General features: G+C 41.2%; 1 protein-coding gene across 3 annotated transcripts in view; it reads left to right on the top strand.

Moving 5' to 3' along the window:
- Positions 1 to 22,638, top strand: part of PFDN1 (prefoldin subunit 1) — a 58,320-nt gene that overhangs the window by 29,639 nt on the left and 6,043 nt on the right. Inside the window, exon 4 of one of the 3 annotated variants that reach the window (XM_059698635.1) lies at positions 2,411 to 2,979. The exons of the other annotated variants lie outside the window; for them this stretch is intronic. Within the exon in view, the coding sequence (XP_059554618.1) occupies positions 2,411 to 2,449 (39 nt within the window). The 3' untranslated portion in view covers positions 2,450 to 2,979. Of the gene's footprint in view, positions 1 to 2,410; positions 2,980 to 22,638 lie in introns of those variants that run through there. 3 annotated transcript variants of the gene reach the window in all.

Genomic DNA, 22,638 nt, shown 5'->3' with positions numbered 1-22,638 from the left:
TCCTACAGCTTTGCCCGTTAAAATGTAATAAAAGGTGACAGCATCTCCTTTGATGTTTTTGTAGTAGTAGCTTAAATTAGCGAAATCTCAGAGATGTGCATGCAATGGCTTAAAGGTAGTTTATATTAGGCATCACCTGTTTTAGAGATAATTTTGGATAGAGCTGGGTAATATCTTATTAATTCCACATACATAAATTAAAATAACATACATAAGAAGACATTATTATATTTATTTGTAGTGCTTTATCAAACTATACTCTCTTATAAAATATGTGATACTTAGAATAGTGGCAACAATGTTCAGAAAATGTTGGTAAATTATTACATTCCTTGAGTATACATGGACATTTTATAAATGGTATTTTATTGAATTTTGTAGTATATATTTTTATGAATTTTAATCTGTTGCAGGTAGTTATACGTAGAGCTTTATGATTTTTATTTTACCATTTTATTCATTTCTCAGAAATTTCACTACATTATTTCACTTATAAATACAGTGTGTATAAATGATGCTATTTAGCTAATTACAGATAATAAGAGTAGTTTCACCTCACCTCACCTTGTCTTGCTTTCAAACAAAAATCTCTCAACTGCCATCAGTATAATGTTAGAATTCCATAACTATTCATAAAGCCATTCTTTTGGGTACATGACCCTAGATATCTTCTAATCCAAACTTCTTCTGAGGAATTTTTCCAAAATGGACACAGATGCATTGTACTCCTAACTTTTGTGTTAAAGCAATTTGTTCATTCTATTCTGCTTTTGTTTTTAAGAAAACACATGTGAGGGTGGAACAGTACTCCAGGTCAGGAAGCATTATCAGTTTCCATGATGTTTTATGTGTATTGTTTTTATATAAGACTCTGAAAGCTCAAACTCTGTGTGATGCTATAAAGACATGGAAAATGATTCTTTCTTAGGTTTGGAGGAAGTGATGACTGGTGTTTTTTTGCTGGTGGTATCTGATAATCCCCCCCCTCCTTTTAGCTATTCTAAGCATGTTTCGTTGTCAGGCGTTGTCGGACTAAATTGCTAAAAATAACAAATAAGGGGGAGGCTGTTCTAAGGCTAGCTCTTGCCACTGTCTGTAATCTGTTTAATTTAGTTCCTAGGGAGAAAGGGCAAAAGGAACATGGTGCCATTCTCATTGAATGGATTTTTTGTTTAAAGTGCTGACAAGAACATTGTTTGAGCTCTCTCTTTTCCCAAACTCCACATCAACTTACACTGTGGAGCCGGAGGTGGGACTCAAGGAGCATGCTCTGATCAGTGGTTGTGTCAGAGATTAACCCGGCGATTGTGGTCTTTTGCTCATCCTTTAATGTGGCTTTGACAGTGGAAATGTGCAGTTAGCCTGTGAGAGAGGATGAGAGGGAGAGGAATCGTGGTTAAAAAATGGGGGAGTTAGTGTGAGAATAAAGATATCTTTCTATTTAGTACTCTCCCCTAGCTCAGTATTCAGAGATTCAGATTGTTTGATAAAATTAACAATACATGCCAGTCTTGTACACCTGAATGTCATTTTAACACACTTTGCTAGCTAAAGCTCTACTTGGATTTGGCTCTTGACCTCTGTGTGCCTTAATTTCTCCCTAATAATAGAAATAACTTTCTGGAAAGCAGAGATAGCCATCTAGTACTTGTTTGTAAAGCTGTTGAAGTTCACTGAAGGAATAATTTAAATGCCTTTTTTATACCCTGCTATGTATTTACTAGTGGTGGAGTGTGTGGAAACTAGGAGCAAATTTTCAGTTATATTTCTGGTGTCCTACATCCTTTTTGATTCACCTGAGGACTTACTGATTTTTATGTTCTGAAGTTGCATGTTGATTGATTGTCTATGACATCCTATCCGAAATCCTTTCTTTTGTGCAATTTTTGTGTGTGTGTGTGTGTGTGTGACGGGGGTCTGACCTGATTACTTCAGTACCTAAGAAAAAAATGGATTGCTTTTATTGGAGATTCTTGGAGCGTGTGTGTGTCTTGGAAAAGCCTATGTTAATGAAGATCCTGATATTTACTTAAAATTTTGAGATCTGAGCACTTGGACACTGCAGGCTTTGGGAATGTTTACTTTTAGATATTTCTTAAGTTGCTAATCTTCCTTACTCTCTCATTTAATGAAATAATCATTCTAACTTTACTAAAGGGTCTCAAATGTATAATTTATAACACAATGTTCAAGATTATTTGTGCCCTATAGATGATACAGTCCTGTGAGACATGTGGAATAACATATATGGTAGCCTTTTAGATCTTTACAAGTAGCACAAGAATCATTTCTGGTCAGGTTTAATCAGCTCTAGAAATTTGTGAAGAAAAACATCAATTTCCACTCAGATCCTGGACTATCTTTGGCGTTCCAATTCAAAGCCTTCATTAATGCAGACTGTCTTCTCTAGGGAAGTCATCCAAGGAAAACAAAAGATAGGTGGTGCTGAAAAACATAAGAGGAAGAAGGAACTTCTGATCCTATATTGAAGCCTTAAACTGGATCAAGTTTTGAACTGAATTATAAAATATTGATTGCCTAAATTTTTAAGCTTTGATGCTTTCAATATTAGAGGCTGAACTTTTTCATTTATAACTGATTTTTCCTTCCTTCGGAGAACTAAACAATTCCAAGATTCGTGACCTAAGGCTTTGGCCAATAATAATTGCTAGAAAGATCAGGAATAAGGTATGCATATTTTTTTTTTTAAAAAAAGCATTATTAAACATTTGTTGATGTCTTGATTATACAGATTGCTTTGGGGTTGTGTCTCATTATGTAGGCTTTTTTTGTTCTTACTTTCAATCTTATGCATTAGGAACCAGCAGTCTATTGTACTTACTATGTACCATGCACTATTATAGGCAGTGAAGACAAAATTAGCCAAGGCCCTGATGGCCTGGAGCTTATATTCTGGAGGGTGGGAGGAGAGACAGATAATAAACAAATAATATAATTGATGAGTGCTAAAAAGAAAAACACAGCGTAAGGAGGCAGAGAATGATGGGAGTGTATAAGCTTTTTTATGTAGTGTTGACAGGGAAGGTTTATCTGATAAGGTGATATTTGAACAGAAGCCTGAAGAGCAAGAAACTATGTATACATTTGGCAGAAGAGGTTTCCAGGCAGAGAGAACAGCAAGTATAAAAGCTTGGAGGTGAGAGCACAGTTGAGGAGTTGGGAGAACATCAGGGAGGCGAGTTCAGCAGTGAATGAGGGGTCCTTTTTCTCCACAGCCTCTCCAACACTTGTTATTACTTGTCTTGTTGATAATGGCCATTCTAACAGGTGTGAGTTTTGATTTGCATTTCCCTAAGGGCTAGTGTAGTTGAGCATCTTTTTCTATATCTGATGGCCATTTGAGACGACATGGATGGACTTTGAGAATATCATGCTAAGCAAAATAAGTCAGAAAAAGCTAAGAGCCATATGATTTCACTCATATGTGGGACATAAAACTAAAACTCGTAGACACAGACAACAGTGTTGTGGTTACCAGAGGGAAGGGTGGGGACAGTAAAGGGGGCCAAATAGATGGTGATGGAAGATGATTTGACTTTGGGTGTTGGGCACAATACAATATACAGATCATGTATCATAGAAATGTACATTTGAAACCTATATAATCTTATTAACCAATGTCATCCAATACATTTAATTTAAAAAGGATATGAATTCTGGAATCAAATGAATATGAATTTGAACTCTGACTCTGCCACTTCCAATTGGGTAAATTACTTAGTGTCTCTAAGCCTAAATATCCTTTTCTGTAAAACAGCAATAACGGTGTTGATGGAGAGGGACAATAAATAACCCGTTTATTTCCTGCCTAAGTGTGGAACCAACTGAAAGGCAGATTGATATAAATATTCTTACATATTTTACCTTTATTACTGATAAAGATTAGGCTGAAGGATGTGGCTTAGGTGTGCAGCAATAATAATGGTTTCTAACACCACTCCAGAATTAGGCATACAGATTTGATGAACTTACCCAGCAAATCTCTAAATGTGCAGGACAGCCACAGGTTTCTCTGCAGGGGCAGGCAGAGCCTGTCTGTCAAACTCATGAGGAAAATGTGTACCTTCTGTAAATAAGGCAGATCCTGGAGGAGTGGAAGGAGCTGAGTCACAGATCCTTTTCCCAAACATACTGATCAGAAAAGCCTTCCTGAGAGTGGCTTGAGGAGCCCGGGACTATAACTAATTTAAACTGGAGGTGGGGAGGATGAGCATTTCTCCCTTACAAAAAGTACCTACCTACCATGTAACATGATCCGTGTGAATCACACAGTGCTGTGCCTGGCACACAGTAAATACTCGCTAAGTGCAGGTTTTGTTTTTTGCATATGGTGGATGCTCAGTAGCTATTTACTGATTGAGTGTATGCCACCAAATGCTTATAAGATAAAGTTTTGTTGTGTTTGTTTTTTTTTAAATTGGAAAAAAACTAGAGGTAACAAATGCTATCATTTTGTAATATTTACTCTCTTTTTTATTTGTTTTTTACAAAAATAAAAACAATACTAATGAAATTGAAGTCTTCTTTGTTACATCCCTCCCAAACTCACCTCAATCTTATTCCCATTCACCAAAAGCAATTACTAACAGGTATTTGGTATATAGTTTTCCAATCCATGTTTCATAGCATCTTATATTCAACAAATGACATCATACAGGGGTAGGCAAAAGTAGGTTAATATTAATACAATAATAAATAAATAACAATGCAAGAATAAACTGTTTCATGTACTCACAACTATAAACCTACTTTTGCCCACCCCTGTATTGTTCATATCTTTCAATAACTTGCTTTTTTTAAGCTCTACTCAAATTAAAAAAATATATGTATTATATATAAATATATATATAATACACACGCGCGCGCACACACAGTAGAGCAGCGGTTGCCAACCTTTTGGATCACTGTACTAGAGGCCTGGTGCATGAATTTGTGTACGAGTGGGGTCCCTTGGCCTGGCTGGCGATCAAGGCCTATAAGAGTTGGCCAGCTGGGGGGAGGGATCGCGAGAGGTGGGAGGGCATTGACCACCAGGGGGCAGTTCTTGTCTTGAGTGTCTGCCCCCTGGTGGTTCAGTGCGCGTCATAGCTACCAGACCGGTTGTCTGGTCGTAATGGTCACTCAGGCTTTTATATATATATATAAATACATGTGTATATCTATATACTAGAGTATATCTATATACTAGTATATATAGTTTACTCATTTAATTGCTATAGGGTATTCTATGCAAACATATAGCTTTCTGTATTTTATTCAAAGGACCCATTGTAGATAGCTCCAGTATACACCATGTAAATGTGGCCAATGGACCTGATGACTCCTTCCATTTGTAGCATAAATTTAGCTATTGTTAGGGCTAGTCAGTGGGCTCAAGATGCAAGTGCCAGCAGGTTAGTGCTGTCTGCTGCTCTTATTTCCTAATAGCCATGGATTCTTTGGTGAAGCCATCTCATAAACTTGGTGACCTCTGCCCATGCTTTAGAAATGGAGTTCACTTGTGTATTTCACAGGATCAGTCAGGAAGGAGAGGCAGATCAGAGTGGGATCCAGGATTCCAGATTTGAGGTTCTAACCACTATGTTATTCACTCAGAAATGGGGATTCCTAGGCCATGGTTGGGCCCTCTAATAGCTGGGGGGTTCTTTTTAGGGGTTCTTTTTAGGGGTTCTTTTAATTTTAGGGGTTCTTATAAAATGATAAGCTTCTTAAACACCAACTCTTTTTTTAAAAAAATATTTTTATTGATTTTAGAGAGGAAGGGAGAGGAAGAGAGAAACTTTAATGATGAGAGGGAACCACTGATTGGCTGCCTCCTGCACGCCCCCTATTGGGGACGGAGCCCGCAACCTGGGCATGTGCCCTTGACCGGAATTGAACCCGGGACGCTTGAGTCCGCAGGCCGACACTATATACACTGAGCCAAACCAGCTAGCACATTACTAAATACCAACTCTTCAAGTAAAGAGATAAGTGGCTTCTAAGTGGTCTAGCATCTGGAAATTGAAGAAAGGGCAAAATGAAAACCACGCCTTGAAACATGTTTGCAGAGAAGTGTGCCAAGTGCTCTTTTATGACTCCAGTGTCATTATAAACTTAATTGGTGTTATGTCAGCTACTTAGATCAGAGCCAACAGCATATTAAACTTTATTCTGTTTGTACCGGTTCCATGGTAACTTGGGTGGGTGTGGAAGTAGGGACAAGTGGCAGCTGTGACGTCTGATCTATAGAGTGATTTCATCATGATATAAGCCCTGCATCACCGTGCGTGGAGAAATGTCACTGGGTGATGTGACCTGACCTCTCCGTGTCCCTACAAATACTCCAAGTGATATGTGCAACTATCCTGGGTTGCTTGTCTGACCTCGAGGTTTAGCTTAAGAGTTAGAGAACAGTAGTGTCTTGGTGATACTGACCAGTATAACTGCGTTTTCCTTTTCTCTTTCTTAATGAAAAGAAAGAGAGGTTTTTTGAAAGCTTTATGAATAGCCCTTTGATATTGGAGTGTATTTGTCGTTCTGCCCTCTCCTAACCTGTACAAATCAGCACAGGAGGTGCCCATGAGTCATTCATCTGTGCCACGGTGGCTTTGAGCTCTTGCTTGTTTTCACTGCCTCCAGGTCCTTTTATGGGTTTCCGGTTGCCATATCTCTATTTTTTTAGTTGTATAAATACGTTACTCGATTGGAAAGTAGTACTGTGATCACATAGAAGTTTCCTTACCCTTGTTTGTCCATTGGCTCTCCCAGAGTGCCTTATTAACTCATTAATCTGAATGTTTAGGGCTTCTGCTGATAACTTAAAGTTAATTTTCAGAAATTAATTACGTCATTTTATTTTACCCTGGCCAATTTGTGTATGTGTTACTCTTAAGTGTTTGGGTGGAGTAAAGATTGATTTGCTGTGAAAATAATTTATTAGGAACTTGACTTGCCATGCCTGTTTTTAAAACACAGGAATTTCCTGTCCTATCTTTTCTCCTTTGTGATGCAGCGTTTTGAGAAGACTAGGAATTATTTTTGATTTTTAATTGAGGTAAAATTCACAATGTTGGTGCAGCCATCACCATGTCTAATTCTAGAACATTTTTATCACCCCCAAAAGAAACCCCTTACCCATTAACCAATCCCATTTCTCTTTCCCCCAGCACCTGGCATCCATTAATCTGTTTTGTGTATCTATAGATTTGCCTATTTTGGATGTTCATGTAAATGGATCATACAGTATGTGGCTTTTTGTGTCTGGCTTTTTTGACTTAGGTTAATGTTTTCAAGGTTCATCTGTGTCATACTATTTAGCATGTATCAGTACTTCATTCCTTTTTATAGTAGAATAATATTCCATTCTATATATATATACCACATTTTGTTTTTCTACTCATCAGTTGATGAACATTGGAGTTGTTTCTACATTTTGGCTATTATGAATAACCTGCTATGCATATTTACAAGTTTTTGTTTGAACACCTGTTTTCATTTCTCTTGGATATATATGTAGGAGTGGAATTGGTGGGTCATATGGTAATTTTATCTTTTAATTTCTTGAGTAACTGCTAAACTGTTTTCCACAGTAGCTGGCATCCTATATAGTAAAGCCTAATATGCTAAGTGTCTGGTCATCCGTTCAACCAATCAAAACGTAATATGCTAATGATATGCTAAGGCCACTCAACTGCTTGCTATGACATGCACTGACTACCAGGGGGCAGCCAGTCGACCAGTTACTATGACATGCACTGACCACCAGGGGTCAGATGCCCTGACTGGTAGGTTAGTTTGCTGCTGGGGTCCGGCCAATCGGGACTGAGCGAGACGGGTCAGACATGCCCTGGACCCCTCCTACAGTTCCTCCCTGGCTGGCCAACTTCCTGCGTCCCTCCCTGGCCCCAATGGTGGGTGGGTGGGTGGGAGGTAATCAACCAAAGACCATCCTGTATAATAAAGGGATAATATGCAAATCGACCGAACAGCTGAATAACCCGTTGCTATGAGGTGCACTGACCCCCAGGGGGCAGATGCTCAACTCAGGAGCTGCTCCCTGGTGGTAGTGCGCTCCGACAGGAGGAGCACTGCTCAGCCAGAGCCACTGATGAGTGCAGCCGCGGTGGTGGGATCCTCTCCACCAGGATGTCTGGGGAGCAGGCCTAAGCCATCAGTTGGACATCCCCCAAGGGCTTCCTGACTGCGAGAGGGCCCAGGATGGGCTGAAGAGCCCCCCCACCCCGAGTGCACAAATTTCATGCACTGGGCCTCTAGTCATTTTATATTCCCACTAGAGGGTTCTAATTTCTCCACATCTTTGCCAACACTTATTTTCTATTTTTGGTTATAGCCATTGTAATGGGATAAAGTAGTATATCATTGTGATTTTTATTTGAATTCCCTAATGACTAATGAGGTTGAACATCTTTTCATGTGCTGTTGGCCATCTTATTTAGAGAAAAGTCCTTTGCTAATTTTTAAAGTGGGTTATATATCTTTTTGCTGTTGAGTTGTAAGAAAATAGAAATTCTTGCTTGAACAAGAGAGTAGGATCAGACTGACTTCAGGCTTTTGCCGCACATACCTGTGTGCTAGTCTTGCACCCACAGTTGAGTCAATTACACCTCCACTTCCAAGAATGCAAGGTGTTGCCCTTACTTCCTCACTCAGAAGACACACCCTTACCTTCCCCCTTTACCATGCCTACAGGCCAAACTCCACAGTAAACACTGTTGATTTGATCCTCTTGCTCTTGTAAGGTTTGGGCAAACTAAAGATAAACTATAACAGTAACTTGTTTTATTTGGAAGACTTGTAGAATTTTATTAGTCCTTACTGACTTGGCTTTCTGACCCTGGAGAAGCAGAAATAAAACAATGTATAATGGGAAACCTCTTGCTTTTATAAAGTTTGTTTTCATGAGATTTCTTTCTTCTGTACTGTATACATTTATTTCTTACATGTGGTGGAACTTAGGAAAGTTTTCCTTCTGGGCTATAAGTTTTGGGTTTTGTTTGTTTTGTTTTAGAAATGAATCAAAGACCCCAGGGTTGTGATACTGGTAGTGATCTCTCCATCCTTTTCCTGATCTCTTTTACTCAGTTCCTGAAACAGACAAATACTTGTCATGTTTATTATATCCTTAGTATAGTTATACTACACACAATTCATAGCTGTGGCATTTAGTGGTTCTGAAGGATATTCTCTTTGCTGCTTTATTTCCTGAATGAAGCATTTCAGCCCTTCTAATCATTTCCTTGGGCATAATTATACTGACACTTCTACAACTCTTGTGTTGGACCTGTGCAAAGCCCAGTGTATCACTGAAGATAGGAAGTAAAATTATTTGACCTGACACTGCATTACGTATGCTCTTGGGGCTAATTTGTGACAATTAAAATCTCAGGTAATTTTCCTTCCTGGAGTTTTTGGGTCAGGTCTCAAAGAGCCATAGTGAGGCCGCTTGATGTAACACTCCCCTCCCCTGCCCCCAACGGTTTCTGACTATTTCTATTTGAATGCCTCCAGTGATTTCTAGTGATCTCATCCTTTTTCTTGATGCTTCTCTTGGTTTCTGATAGTTTCCCTCCCACTTAGTGTTATTTGCTGGTTCCTCCTCTTCTTTTCAGTCTTACTAAATGTTGACTTTCTACAAGACTAAGTAAATCCTCTTATTCTGTGTTCTTTCTCTAGGAATTTCAGCCTTCTCATGGCTTCAGGTATTACCTGTATGCAAAATTATATCTCCATCCCAGACTTCTATGAACTTCAGACCCATTGCACTTGGATGTCTTAGGTCTCTTCAACTAAAATGCCTAAAACTAAACTCATCATGTTCCCTTCCAAACCTGATCCTCCTACGAGTTATTCTTGACATTTACCCCGCACCTCCCTTCCCCACACACACCCAACTTCTGATTTCTAATGGAGGTTATAGTGAAGTACTTGGTGAAGTCCTCTTGTTGATTTTTCTTGTAAATATTTCTTAAGTCTATCTGTTTTTCTCCATTTCCCTTACCACCACTAAGATGTTCTCTCTTTCTAAGACTATTGCAATGGCTTCTAATAGGTTTCTCAACATTCACCCTTGTAGTCTCGAGTCCAGTGCTAACCAACCTTTTCTACATTTTAGCACCCAGGAAATAATATTTGCATGATTCATTGGGATAAGTTTGGACAAAAGGTGCTCAAGGTTGGAGGCAACTGCTAATGGGAGTTTTTGGCTGCCCTGAAACCCACCCACCCACTCTAGGAATTAAAGAGATCAACATCTTGGGCACATATGTTACCTGTTCATGACTTACTGGGCATTCTGTGGGAAGTTCTGTTCTAACGCATTCTCTACGTTGTAGCCAGAGTGATATTTTGTTTTCAATGGAAATTTGATTTTTGTCAGTTCTGATTAAAACTTGGTGCCTTTTCATTATCTTCAAGGCACATTTTTTAAAAAGATCTTAAAAATTGATTTATAGAGAGGAAGGGAGAGGGAGAAAGATTAACATCAATCGGCTGCCTCCTGCATGACCCCTACCAGGGATCGAGCTTGCTACTGCAACCTGGGCATGTAGCCTCCTAACGGAATCAAACCGTCAGCCTTTGGTGTATGGGATGATGCCCAACCAAGTAAGCCACACTGGCCAGGGCAATATTAAATTTTTAATATGGCATAAGATCCTGAATGATCTGACTCAGGATCACCAGTTTCATCCTTTATATTCATTCATTCTCATATATTCATGTTCTCTCTTTCTCTTTCCCTCCCCACCTCCTCCTTTCCTTCTCTACCTCCCTCCCTCCCCTTCAGCCTCGCTGACTGTCATTTAGTTTCCAGATATGCTGTGCTCCATTTGACCTTTGTACTTGCTGCTCCATTTGCCTGGAATTGGCTCTGTCCCCCACTCTCACCTCTCCATTTAGTTAATTCTTACTCATCCTTAGAGCTAGTTCAAAAGTGCTTCTATGATTTCCTTAATTATACCAGGTGTTTCCTCCTTTAGACACTGTGCTTTTCCCTCAGAGCCCTCGTAAAACGGTAGTTAAATGGCTGTGTATGAATAAGCGTGCGACTTGCTCACTGCTCTAGTCCCAGTGCTCTTTGGGTCTAACATATTGGGTACTCAATAAATGTTGGTTAAATGAAATATATGTCAGTTCTTGGTGTTGGGGATGAAACATTAATCAAGTCCAACAAGCTCCCTACTCTTATTCAGATACAGAATATAATAAAGAAATAAGCAGAAAGTAGAATGTAGCAAAGGTGATGATTTAGAGAGTTACTCCTTTTAATTGAGTAATCAGGGAAGTCCTCTTTGAAAACATGAAGTGAAAAGAAGCAGCCAGCCACTTAATTGTTATCCAGAAGAACAGTCCAGGTTGGAGGTACAGATGGTGCCTTAAGATTGGAATTATTTTGATGGAGTTGTGTAAGCAAAGTGGAAAAGTGGGGTAATAAGGTTGGAGTGCTTGGCAGGGATCAGATCGTGCAGGGCCTTATTGCCCAGGTTAGGGAGTTTGGATTTTATTCTAATTTTCATTGCAAGACATTAGAGAATTTTGAGTAGAAAGTAACCTGATTTACATGTTAAAAATTCATGACAGCCCTGACCCGCACACCAGAGGGTCATGGGTTCGATTCCTAGTCAAGGAGATGTACTTGGGTTGCAGGTTTGATCTGGCCCTGTGTGGGAGGCAACCAATCAGTGTGTCTCTCTCACATTGATGTTTCTGTCTTTCCCCTTTCCCCTCCCTTCCACTCTCTCTAAAAATCAATAGAAAAAATATCCTCGGATGAGGATGAACAACAGCAACAAAAATCATGACAAACGTTCAGGCTTGGATGATGGAGGCTTGGACTAGGATGGTAGTGGAGCTGGATAGAGAGAATATTATCTATCTATATATATAAAAGGCTAATATGCTAAGTGTCCCTCCTACTGTCTAACCGTTCGATATGACGTGCACTGACCACCAGGGGGCAGACGCTCAACGCAGGAGCTCCCGAGCTGCAGTGACTTGGCAGTGGCGGTTCTCAGGAGACGGATCCCAAAACCAGAGAGGAGGGAGCCCGTTTTTTCGCAGGGCTGCACGATTCCACCTCTGACTGTGGGCTATGTTGTTGCTGGGGCACTGTCGGCCCTGAGTCTGGTTTACTGCACACTTACATTTGCGTGCCACACCCTGTACCACAGCAGCTTTGCAGAGTGCCCTCTCGCACTCCAGGATCCCTCAGGGGATGTCGGAGAGCCGGTTTCAGCCCAATCGCTGCAGGCCAGGCTGAAGGACCCCACCTGCTAGAGGGACCCTTGCTTACTCTGCAGAGGCCAGGGAGGGACCACGGGAATTGGCTCCAGGGCGTGTCCGGCCCCTCTTGCCCAGTTCCGCCCCACCAGCCACCTTCTAATTTTCTTTCAATGTGCACGAATCTGTGCACTGGGTCACTAGTTTAGGAATATATTTGGAAGTAATTTAAGAGTTGCTGATGCATTGGATGGGTTATATGGGGTTTTACTAAATCTGTATATAGAACATATACATATTAAAATTATACAGATTTATTTAATCTGTACACAGAACATATAAGAAACAACTAGATTTAGAGGCAGAAGGGGTGAAATTGGTAGAGGAAATATCAATAATTTAAGATACATACATGAACTTATTTTTTTTTATTTAATTAAATCTTTATTGTTCAGATTATTACATTTATTCCTCTTTTTTCCCCCCCATAACTCCCCTCCTCCCAGTTCCCACCCCACCCTCCGCCCTCACTCCCCACCCACTGTCCTCATCCATAGGTGCACGATTTTTGTCCAGTCTCTTCCCGAATCTCCCACATCCCTTTCCCCCACAAGAATAGTCAGTCCATTCCCTTTCTATGTCCCTGATTCTATTATAATCACCAGTTCATTCTGTTCATCAGATTATTTATTCACTTGATTCTTAGATTCACTTGTTGATAGATGCATATTTGTTGTTCATAATTTGTATCTTTACCTTTTTCTTCCTCTTCCTCTTCTTAAAGGATACCTTTCAGCATTTCATATAATCCTGGTTTGGTGGTGATGAACTCCTTTAGCTTTTCCTTATCTGTGAAGCTCTTTATCTGACCTTCAATTCTGAATGATAGCTTTGCTGGATAAAGTAATCTTGGTTGTAGGTTCTTGGCATTCATCACTTTGAATATTTCTTGCCATTCCCTTCTGGCCTGCAAAGTTTCTGTTGAGAAATCAGCTGACAGTCGTATGGGTATTCCCTTGTAGGTAACTCGGTTTCTTTCTCTTGCTGCTTTTAAGATTCTCTCTTTGTCTTTTGCTCTTGGCATTTTAATTATGATGTGTCTTGGTGTGGTCCTCTTTGGATTCCTTTTGTTTGGGGTTATCCGCGCTTCTTGGACCTGTAAGTCCATTTCTTTCACCAGGTGGGGGAAGTTTTCTGTCATTATTTCTTCAAATAGGTTTTCAATATCTTGCTCTCTCTCTTCTTCTGGCACCCCTATAATTCTGATGTTGTTACGCTTGAAGCTGTCCCAGAGGCTCCTTACACTATCCTCGCATTTTTGGATTCTTTTTTCATTTTGCTTTTCCCGTTGGGTGTTTTTTGCTTCCTCGCATTTCAAATCATTGACTTGATTCTTGCGCTCCTCTGGTCTGCTGTCGGGAGTCTGTATAATATTCGTTATTTCAGTCCGTGTATGCTTAATTTCTAGTTGGTTCCCCAATATAGCATCGAGGGTCTCATTAGTTTTCTTGTAGATCTCATTAAGTTTATCGGCGGCTTCTATACAGTTCTTGAGAGACCTTAAAAGTGTGGTTCTGAACTCTATATCTTCCTTTGACAATTTTGTCCTGTTTCTTTGTCTCCGCATTTTGTTATGCTTCCTTGGTGCACCCCCTAGTGGTCTTTGTTCGCAGTCTTATAGTTAAACCTTGATTGTTGTAGCTAATCCCAGGGAGGGTTGACCTCCAGGCCAAGTGGCTCAGATGAACTTATTTTACTAGCAGAAAGTAGCAGTGATTTGAAATGACTTCCAATGAAAGTGAAAGAAGAAAGTACTAAAGCAAGGCTGCATTTGAACATTAGGAAGACAAAAATGACTACAGAATAAATACACAACTGTAACACAATGAAGATACCAAAATTGTTTAATATTTTGCTTACTTTGGTTCAGTCATCAGTTCAAATAGAGACTGCAACAGGAAGTCAAGAAAAGGCTGAGATTCGGAGGGGCAGCAATGGAAGAATTAGAAAAGATGGCCAATAGCAAAGATGTGTCACTAGAAACCAAGGTTAAGATCATTCGTACCCTCATATTCCCAATTATTATGTACAGATACAAAAGTTGGACAGTGAAGAAGGTTGATAGGAGAAAATTAATTCATTTGAAACGTGATGTTGGAGGAGAGCTCTGAACTGCCCGAAAGAAGAACAAGTGGATTCTAGAGCAAATTAAGCCTGAAACATCACTGGAGGCAAAAATGACAAAACTGAAACTGTCCTACTTGGGACAGAGTTCGTTGGGAAAGAAAGTAATGCTGGAGAATAACTAGAAGGCAGCAGCAGGAAAAGAGGAAGACTAAATGCAAGATGGGTTGACTCCATAGAAGAAACATAGGCATGAATCTACAGGTTCTAAGCAGGGCAGTTGAGGACAGGACATTGTGGACATCACTCATTCACAGGGTAGCCAGGAATCAGAGCTGACTCAGTGGCCCTTAATACATATAGGGTTTAAAGAGAAGAAAAGATTCAGGGATGGCTTCTGTTTTTTGTTGGTTTGTTTGTTCCTGTGGTTTTTAAGTTGAGCAATTAGATGAGTGGTATTCACTAAGATGGAGAAGACTGGGGGGAGCGGAGAATGAGGTGACTATAAATCATCTTGGTTTGACATCCAAGAGGATATGTTTTGTAAGCAATTGGATGTATAAATCTGGAATTAAGGGGAAGTCAGGGTTGGAGATATAAATTTGGGAGTAATTTAAATTGATGTTTAAAACTGTGGGACTAGCCTGGCTGGTGGCTCAGTGATTTGAGCATCAGCCTATGGGCCAGGAGGTCATAATTTGATTCCTGGTCAGGGCACTCGCCCAGATTTCGGGCTCAATCCCCAATAGGGGGCGTGCAGGAGGTAGCCGATCAATGATTCTCTCTCATTGATGTTTTCATCTTTCCCTTTCCCTTTCTCTCTGAAATTAATAAAAATATATTTAAAAAAATAAAAATGTGGGACTAATTGAGAGTTTCTAAGAGAAAGTGTAGATGGGGAAAAGAGAAGGTAAGTTCCAGGATACCTTCCTGGAAAATGCCAACATTTTGAAGTTGAACATTGGAGGAGTAGTCAGCAGAAGAGAACTTGGAGTGTAGCCAGTGATGTAGGAGGAAATAAGAATGTGGTATCGTGACAGCTAAGAAAAGAAAGTATTTTAAGAATTGTGTTGAATGCTGTTGATGAGTAAGAATGGGTTGAGTAAGAGAATAGAGAAGTAACCACTGCTTTGGACAACAGAGCTTATTGGTGAGCTGGACCACAGTCAGTTTAATAGAGTAGATCAGCGGTACTCAACCTGTGGGTCGCGACCCCTTTGGGGGTCGAACGACCCTTTCACAGGGGTAGCCTAAGAACATCGGAAAACACATATATAATTACATATTGGTTTTGTGATTCATCACTATGCTTTAATTATGTTCAATTTGTAACAATGAAAATACATCCTGCATATCAGATATTTACATTACGATTCATAACTGTAGCAAAATTACAGTTATGAAGTAGCAACGAAAATAATTTTATGGTTGGGGGTCACCACAACATGAGGAACTGTATTAAAGGGTCAGGGCATTAGGAAGGTTGAGAACCACTGGAGTAGATGGACATGATTGGAGAGATCTGAGGAGCAAATGGGAGGTAAGGAAGTGGAGGCAGCTATTAAAAACAAGTGGTTCAAGAAGTTTTGCTAGGAAGGGGAGAAAGTGGGCAGTACCTACAGGGGAATGTGAGATCAACAAAGATAAAAAAATAAAAAAAGATTTGTCCCACTAAGAAAGATGTTACAGAGAAAGAAAAATTGAAGATTAAGAAGAAAGAAAAGAGGAGAGAAACCAAGATGGCAGCATAGGTAAACACCGGAGAATGCTGCCTCGCTCAATCACTTCAAAAATACAACTAAAAGACGGAACGGACATCACCCAGAACCACAGGAAAGCTGGCTGAGGGGAAATTCTACAACTAGAAGGAAAGAGAAAAGCATACTGAGACTCAGGAGGTGTGGTGTGGAAGTAAAATACAAAGGTGCGGAGGTGCATACAGAGCGGGCTGGCGGCTGAGGGCGTGGTTGTTTGTTTCAATCGGGAGGGAGTCTCAGGCTCTGAGCTCCAGTTCCGGGTGAGTCTCTGGGGACCCAGACTCAAATGGGATAAGCGGGACTGTCTGGCTTCGGTCGGAACTCGAGGGCAGCTTTCTCTCTGAGGTACTTGCAGGGGTCGCTGGGACACTGAGAGGCAGAGCCTCTGGGGACGGGACTGAGAGCAGCCATAACTGCTCGCTGGGCCTGCCCTGTTGATCCCCTGGGACCCGCCCTGCCCAAGCCCTGCACAGAGGCATTTGCTGGTTAGCCTCAGGCAAAGGCTAGATTAGCACCTCCCTAGAGGACAGAAGTTCTTCCACTGCAGACACAGCTGATTCTCACAGCCAGTTGGCCTGGAGGTCAAATCCCCCGCAGTGTTACCTACAACAGTCAAGGCTTAACTACAACAAGACAGAGCACAAAGACCACTAGGGGGTGCACCAAGAAAGCATAAAAAATGCGGAGACAAAGAAACAGGACAGAAATGGAGGAAGGCAAAATGCTGGATATAGAGCTCAAAACCACACTTTTAAGGTCTCTCAAGAACTGTCTAGAAGCCGCTGATAAATTTAGTAAGGCCCTCAAAAAGACTGGTGAGACCGCCGATAAATATAGTGAGATCCTCAAGAAATCTAATGAGACCCTCGATGTTGTGATAAAGGACCAACTAGAAATTAAGCATACACGGACTGAAATAACGAATATTATACAGACTCCTGACAGCAGACCAGAGGAGCGCAAGAATCAAGTCAATGATTTGAAATGCGAGGAAGCAAAAAACACCCAACGGGAAAAGCAAAATGAAAAAAGAATCCAAAAATGCGAGGATAGTGTAAGGAGCCTCTGGGACAGCTTCAAGCGTAACAACATCAGAATTATAGGGGTGCCAGAAGAAGAGAGAGAGCAAGATATTGAAAACCTATTTGAAGAAATAATGACAGAAAACTTCCCCCACCTGGTGAAAGAAATGGACTTACAGGTCCAAGAAGCGCGGATAACCCCAAACAAAAGGAATCCAAAGAGGACCACACCAAGACACATCATAATTAAAATGCCAAGAGCAAAAGACAAAGAGAGAATCTTAAAAGCAGCAAGAGAAAGAAACCGAGTTACCTACAAGGGAATACCCATACGACTGTCAGCTGATTTCTCAACAGAAACTATGCAGGCCAGAAGAGAGTGGCAAGAAATACTCAAAGTGATGAATGCCAAGAACCTACAACCAAGATTACTTTATCCAGCAAAGCTATCATTCAGAATTGAAGGTCAGATAAAGAGCTTCACAGATAAGGAAAAGCTAAAGGAGTTCATCGCCACCAAACCAGTATTATATGAAATGCTGAAAGGTTTCCTTTAAGAAGAGGAAGAAGAAGAAAAAGGTAAAGATACAAATTATGAACAACAAATATGCATCTATCAACAGGTGAATCTAAGGATCAAGTGAATAAATAATCTGATGAACAGAATGAACTGGTGATTATAATAGAATCAGGGACATAGAAAGGGAATGGACTGACTATTCTTGGGGGGGGGGAGGGGTGAGGGGGCTGTGGGAAGAGACTGGACAAAAATCGTGCACCTATGGATGAGGACAGTGGGTGGGGAGTGAGGGCGGAGGGTGGGGTGGGAACTGGGAGGAGGGGAGTTATGGGAGGAATAAAGGGGAACAAATGTAATAATCTGAACAATAAAGATTTAATTAAAAATAAAAAGAAGAAAGAAAAGGGATAACTGGGGAGTGAAATTTTGAGAAGGTGAGTGGAGATGGACAGTGCCCAGGTGGAAGGGTTATGTTTTGATAGAAGCAGGGACACTCTCTCCATTTTAACAATACGGAAAGGAGGGAGTGTATGTATAGGCGGAGGTCCAGTAGTAGATCTGGTAGTGGGAAGAAGAGGGAATTCTCATTAGATTGCTTGTATTTTCTCAGCTGGAAATGAGGGGGGAGGGGAGAATAAAGGATATTTGAGGAGAACAAGGGATGAAATAGTAATTTTGGAGAGCAGACAAGTGAACATACTAGGTGTACCGGTTAATAATGCAGATTTTGTAATCAAAACATGATAATTTCAAGAAAAACATCAAAAGTGCTTTATTCGATTTGCTTGTAAACGATTGGAAATTGTTTTCTGAGCAGTGTTTAATCTTTTTGCAAGTTGTTTTTGAGTTTGACACACATATTCATCCAATACTGCTTGTAACGGTCTTCAAACTTCTTTCGGTTGACCTGGACATTCTTTGTCTTTCACATCGAAATCATCACTTTTAAAGCGTTTAAACCAGCGTTCACAAGTATCTTGAGATGGAGCATGTTCATAAGCTTCCTGAAGTATACGATAACTTTTTCTTCCAAATTAAGTAATGAATTAAAACTTCTCCCAAATGCTCTTTTTTTGGCACGAAATTCGAAATTTTTAAGCGTAAAAATATCTATGATGTTAACATCTTCAGCAAATTTGACATATGAAGCTTTTAAAAAATATATATTTTTATTGATTTCAGAGAGGAAGGGAGAGGGAGAGAGAGATAGAAACATCAATGATGAGAGAGAATCATTGATCGATTGCCTCCTACATGCTCCCTACTGGGGACCGAGCCTACAACCCAGGCATGTGCCCTTGACTGGAATCGAACCTGGGACCCTTCAGTCCGCAGGCCAATGCTTTATCCACTGAGCCAAACCAGCTAGGGCGACATGAAGTTTTGAAACTTGCTGTCAGTACAACAAAATAGCATACATAACAAATCTCATATATATCAACATATGTATAACTCCATCTATTGAAAAAAATCAGCATTATTAACCGGTACACCTAGTATTAAGGAAGTTTAATAGAATTTCCAAACAGTATTGAGTGCCATTTGAGATTCATGATCCTGAATTTAAAGGGAAAGCGTTCAGCATAGTTAAGTGTTTTTCTTCAGCAATATTCAGCTGTTTTAGGTACAAGCATGGTGCAGGTAGATGGTTGGGTTTAACTTGGGTTGGCATTTAGCCAGGCAAGTGCAGCAGAAGGAGAGGGGGGCAAAGGAGAAAAGGGTGATTACAAGGGGAATAAATATCAATGATGGACTGTGCAGGCCAAACTGGGTAGGAGGGGGAAAGGCTATAGAGGCATAATGGATAATGAAAAACTTGTTGCTGAGTGATGAGGTTGAAGAACTGCCTGGAGAGAGGGACATCAGATAGAAGTAACCTGAAGAACTATGAAGTGGTGGTGAAATTACTAGTGTTGACAAGATCTCTAGGATATGACCATGGTCGGTCAGAGTTGGGGTAAAGTAAAAATTGTGAGGGGAAAGGAAGTCATGGGATTGATGGATCATCTTCATTCTTGTTGATGTCACTTTGAGTGGTGCAGCAGTGGAGAGCCATCAGTGAATGAGGGGTCCCCAGGGATATTGGTAAGATTGCAGCAATGAATGAGGTAGGGAAAGACGATGGGTAAAGCATGATGCCACAGACTTCATGAATCACGGTTTTTGGAGGGAAAAAGAGGAGAAATGGTTTGGCAGTTGGCTGAAGGAATGAGTGGAAGGATGGTTGGTTGGAAATTTATGTATTTATTAAGTAGCTCTCGTTAAAATTCTCTGTAATCTCTAACTGCTGGACTCAGTTCTACTTTTAAAAACTCCCTTCTTTTTAAAAACAGAGGTTGGCAAACTATAGCCTGCTGGCCAGATCTGACATGCTGCTTGTTTTTGTGTTTGTAGAACACAGCATTCACTTACACCACACCCATTTGTTTACACATTCACTATGGCAGCTACGATGACTGAGTTGAGTAGTTGTACCACAAAGCCTAAGGTATTTACTATCTGGTCCTTTATAGAAAAAGTTTGGTGACTCCAACTTTTGAACAGTGGTTCTTAAACGGTGGTGTGCCTCAGAATCACCTGGAGGGCTGTGAAAACACAGATTGTTGGGCCCCACCCTTAGAATTTCTGATTCAGTGGGTCTGAGTTGCGGCCCAGGAATGTGCATTTCTAGCAAGTTCCTAAGTGTTGCTGATGCTGCAAAAATTTTCAGGGACCTCACTTTAAGACACACTGTTTTAGATATTTAAGGTAGTGGTCAGGTTCCTTCTTCCCTTAACCTTCTCTGAGCCACATGTCCCTTCCTACTTCAGCTACTTACCAGTTGACATGTTTACTGACTTGTCTCATCCCTTTTAGTCCTGGTGCCCACAGATGTCATGATTCTGTGAATGAAGCCTGATCAGTGCCATATGCTTTGGAGCAGTTGCCCCTCCTGCCTTTCCGCTTACCTATGAGCGTTCTTTGTACTTTCTTCCCCGGTTGTCTGATGGAATGGGCTTTCTCTGGGACTTACATGAAGCTGATGCATTAGGGAGAGCAACAGTAGGTAGAGATCACCTACTGTTTGGAGGAATTTCCCCCATCAGTGTGTCTCTGCTAGAAGGTGCTTGAGTAGTGTAAAGGTTTCTTGGGCAGACTGAGCATCTTATCACTTGGGAATCTGACCCCATATCGTACCGGTGTCAGAGTCTTTTAGCAGGTAAAAGAACACCTGGGAGAAAAACAAGGTCAGTCAGCTGAACCAAGTCTTTTATCCCTATCTTTCAGCAGAGAAGCCTTTATTTTCTCCCATGTGGCAGAAAATGGACTGTATTCGTTATTTTTTACTGAGTAACAGGTTAACCCCATACTTAGTAGCTGAAAATAACAAACATTTCTTTTTTTAAAAAAATATATTTTATTGATTTTTTACAGAGAGGAAGGGAGAGGGATAGAGAGTTAGAAACATCGATGAGAGAGAAACATCAATCAGCTGCCTCCTGCACATCCCCTGCTGGGGATGTGCCTGCAACCAAGGTACACGCCCTTGACCGGAATCGAACCTGGGACCCTTGAGCCCGCAGGCCGACGCTCTATCCACTGAGCCAAACCGGTTAGGGCCAAACATTTCTTTTAAAAATATATTTTTAAATTGATTTCAGAGAGGAAGGGACAAGGAGGAAGTGATTGAAACATCAATGACGTGAAAATAATTGATCAGCTGCCTCCTGCACACCCCGTACCGGAGATGGAGCCCGCAACCTTGGCATGTGTCCTGACAGGGAATTGAACCGGGACCTCCTGGTTCATAGGTCAGTGCTCAACCACTGAGCCACACTAGTCAAGCTACAACAAACATTTCTTATCTCAGTTTCTATGGGTCTGGAATCTGGGCATGGCTCACTGAGGACAATGCTCAGGTTTCATGAGACTACCTGCAAGTTTTTGGTGGGGCTGTGGTCTCACTTGAAGGCTCCACAGGGAAGTGATGAGGGTTCTGCTTCCAACCTCAACCACTTCGTTGTTGGCAAGCCTCTGTCCTTTGACACAAGGGGTCCTCCTAGCTGGTCTCATGATATGGCAGTTGCCTTCCCTTAAGAGGAGCAATGGGGTGGTAGTGGGGTGGGGTGGGGGGGGGGCGGGCAGGAGGAAGGGAGAGAGAAAGGGGAAACCTCTTAAAGCTGTTCTGAAAGCAGTTTCTGAAAGATGCAGAGACAGTAACCTCTTCTTACATTTCTCTTTCTTCTCCTGCTCCATGTCTAAAATTGCTTTCTCTGAGTTTGTTTGCTAGTCATATATAGTTCATAAGTTACCTTATAACCTAGGTGTGTTCGTAATGGTGAAGTGGATGTACCTGGATGAATTCACAAGTGGACGTGTGTGCTCGGATCACTGGTCTCTTAGCTTTAAATCCCCGCCCAGGTCTGGCCGTTCCTGCCTCTGGTGAGTGCTTCTCGCCCGTTCGGGCCACCGGAGCACTTGCACTTTCAGAGCTCTGCACAGCTCCTGCTTGCTGTGGCTCTGCCCGTCTCTGTATCATTTCCCTTTCTGACTTCTCTTACTGTGCCCTCTCATAGCTTTTCATTTTTCTTCTTCCTCCTCTTCTTTCCTGGCCTCCATTACATTTTACCCCTTGTCCACCAAGACATGCCTCCTCAGCCTTCAGTGAATTCTTAGCCTCTTGCTAAACTTCCCCACTGTGGGCAGCTGGCACCCTCTGGCCATTTTACAGTTCCGCAAACCGAGAGAACACGAGAATCATTGAGGCTCTTGGGTTTTTAATTTGGAAGTCACGGGAGAGACGGTGAGAAGGTGGCCTTTGCCTGAGGTTCTTTGACTAATTGTAGAGCATGAAGTTGGCAGTTGTGTGCTGAAGCTGGATATTCGGCAGAGGAAGAGTGTGTGGCCAGGATAGGTCAAACTCAGGGTCAGAAACATGGAGCTCAGAGCAGAGGGTCTCTGAGCACAGATCTCATAGAATATTAGGGCAAAGGTA

This window comes from Myotis daubentonii, chromosome 5 (assembly GCF_963259705.1).
Source record: "Myotis daubentonii chromosome 5, mMyoDau2.1, whole genome shotgun sequence".
In the NCBI taxonomy this organism is placed as follows: domain Eukaryota; kingdom Metazoa; phylum Chordata; class Mammalia; order Chiroptera; family Vespertilionidae; genus Myotis; species Myotis daubentonii.
The sequence above is the reverse complement of the archived record's forward strand: the minus strand, read 5'-3'. Positions and strand labels throughout refer to the sequence as shown.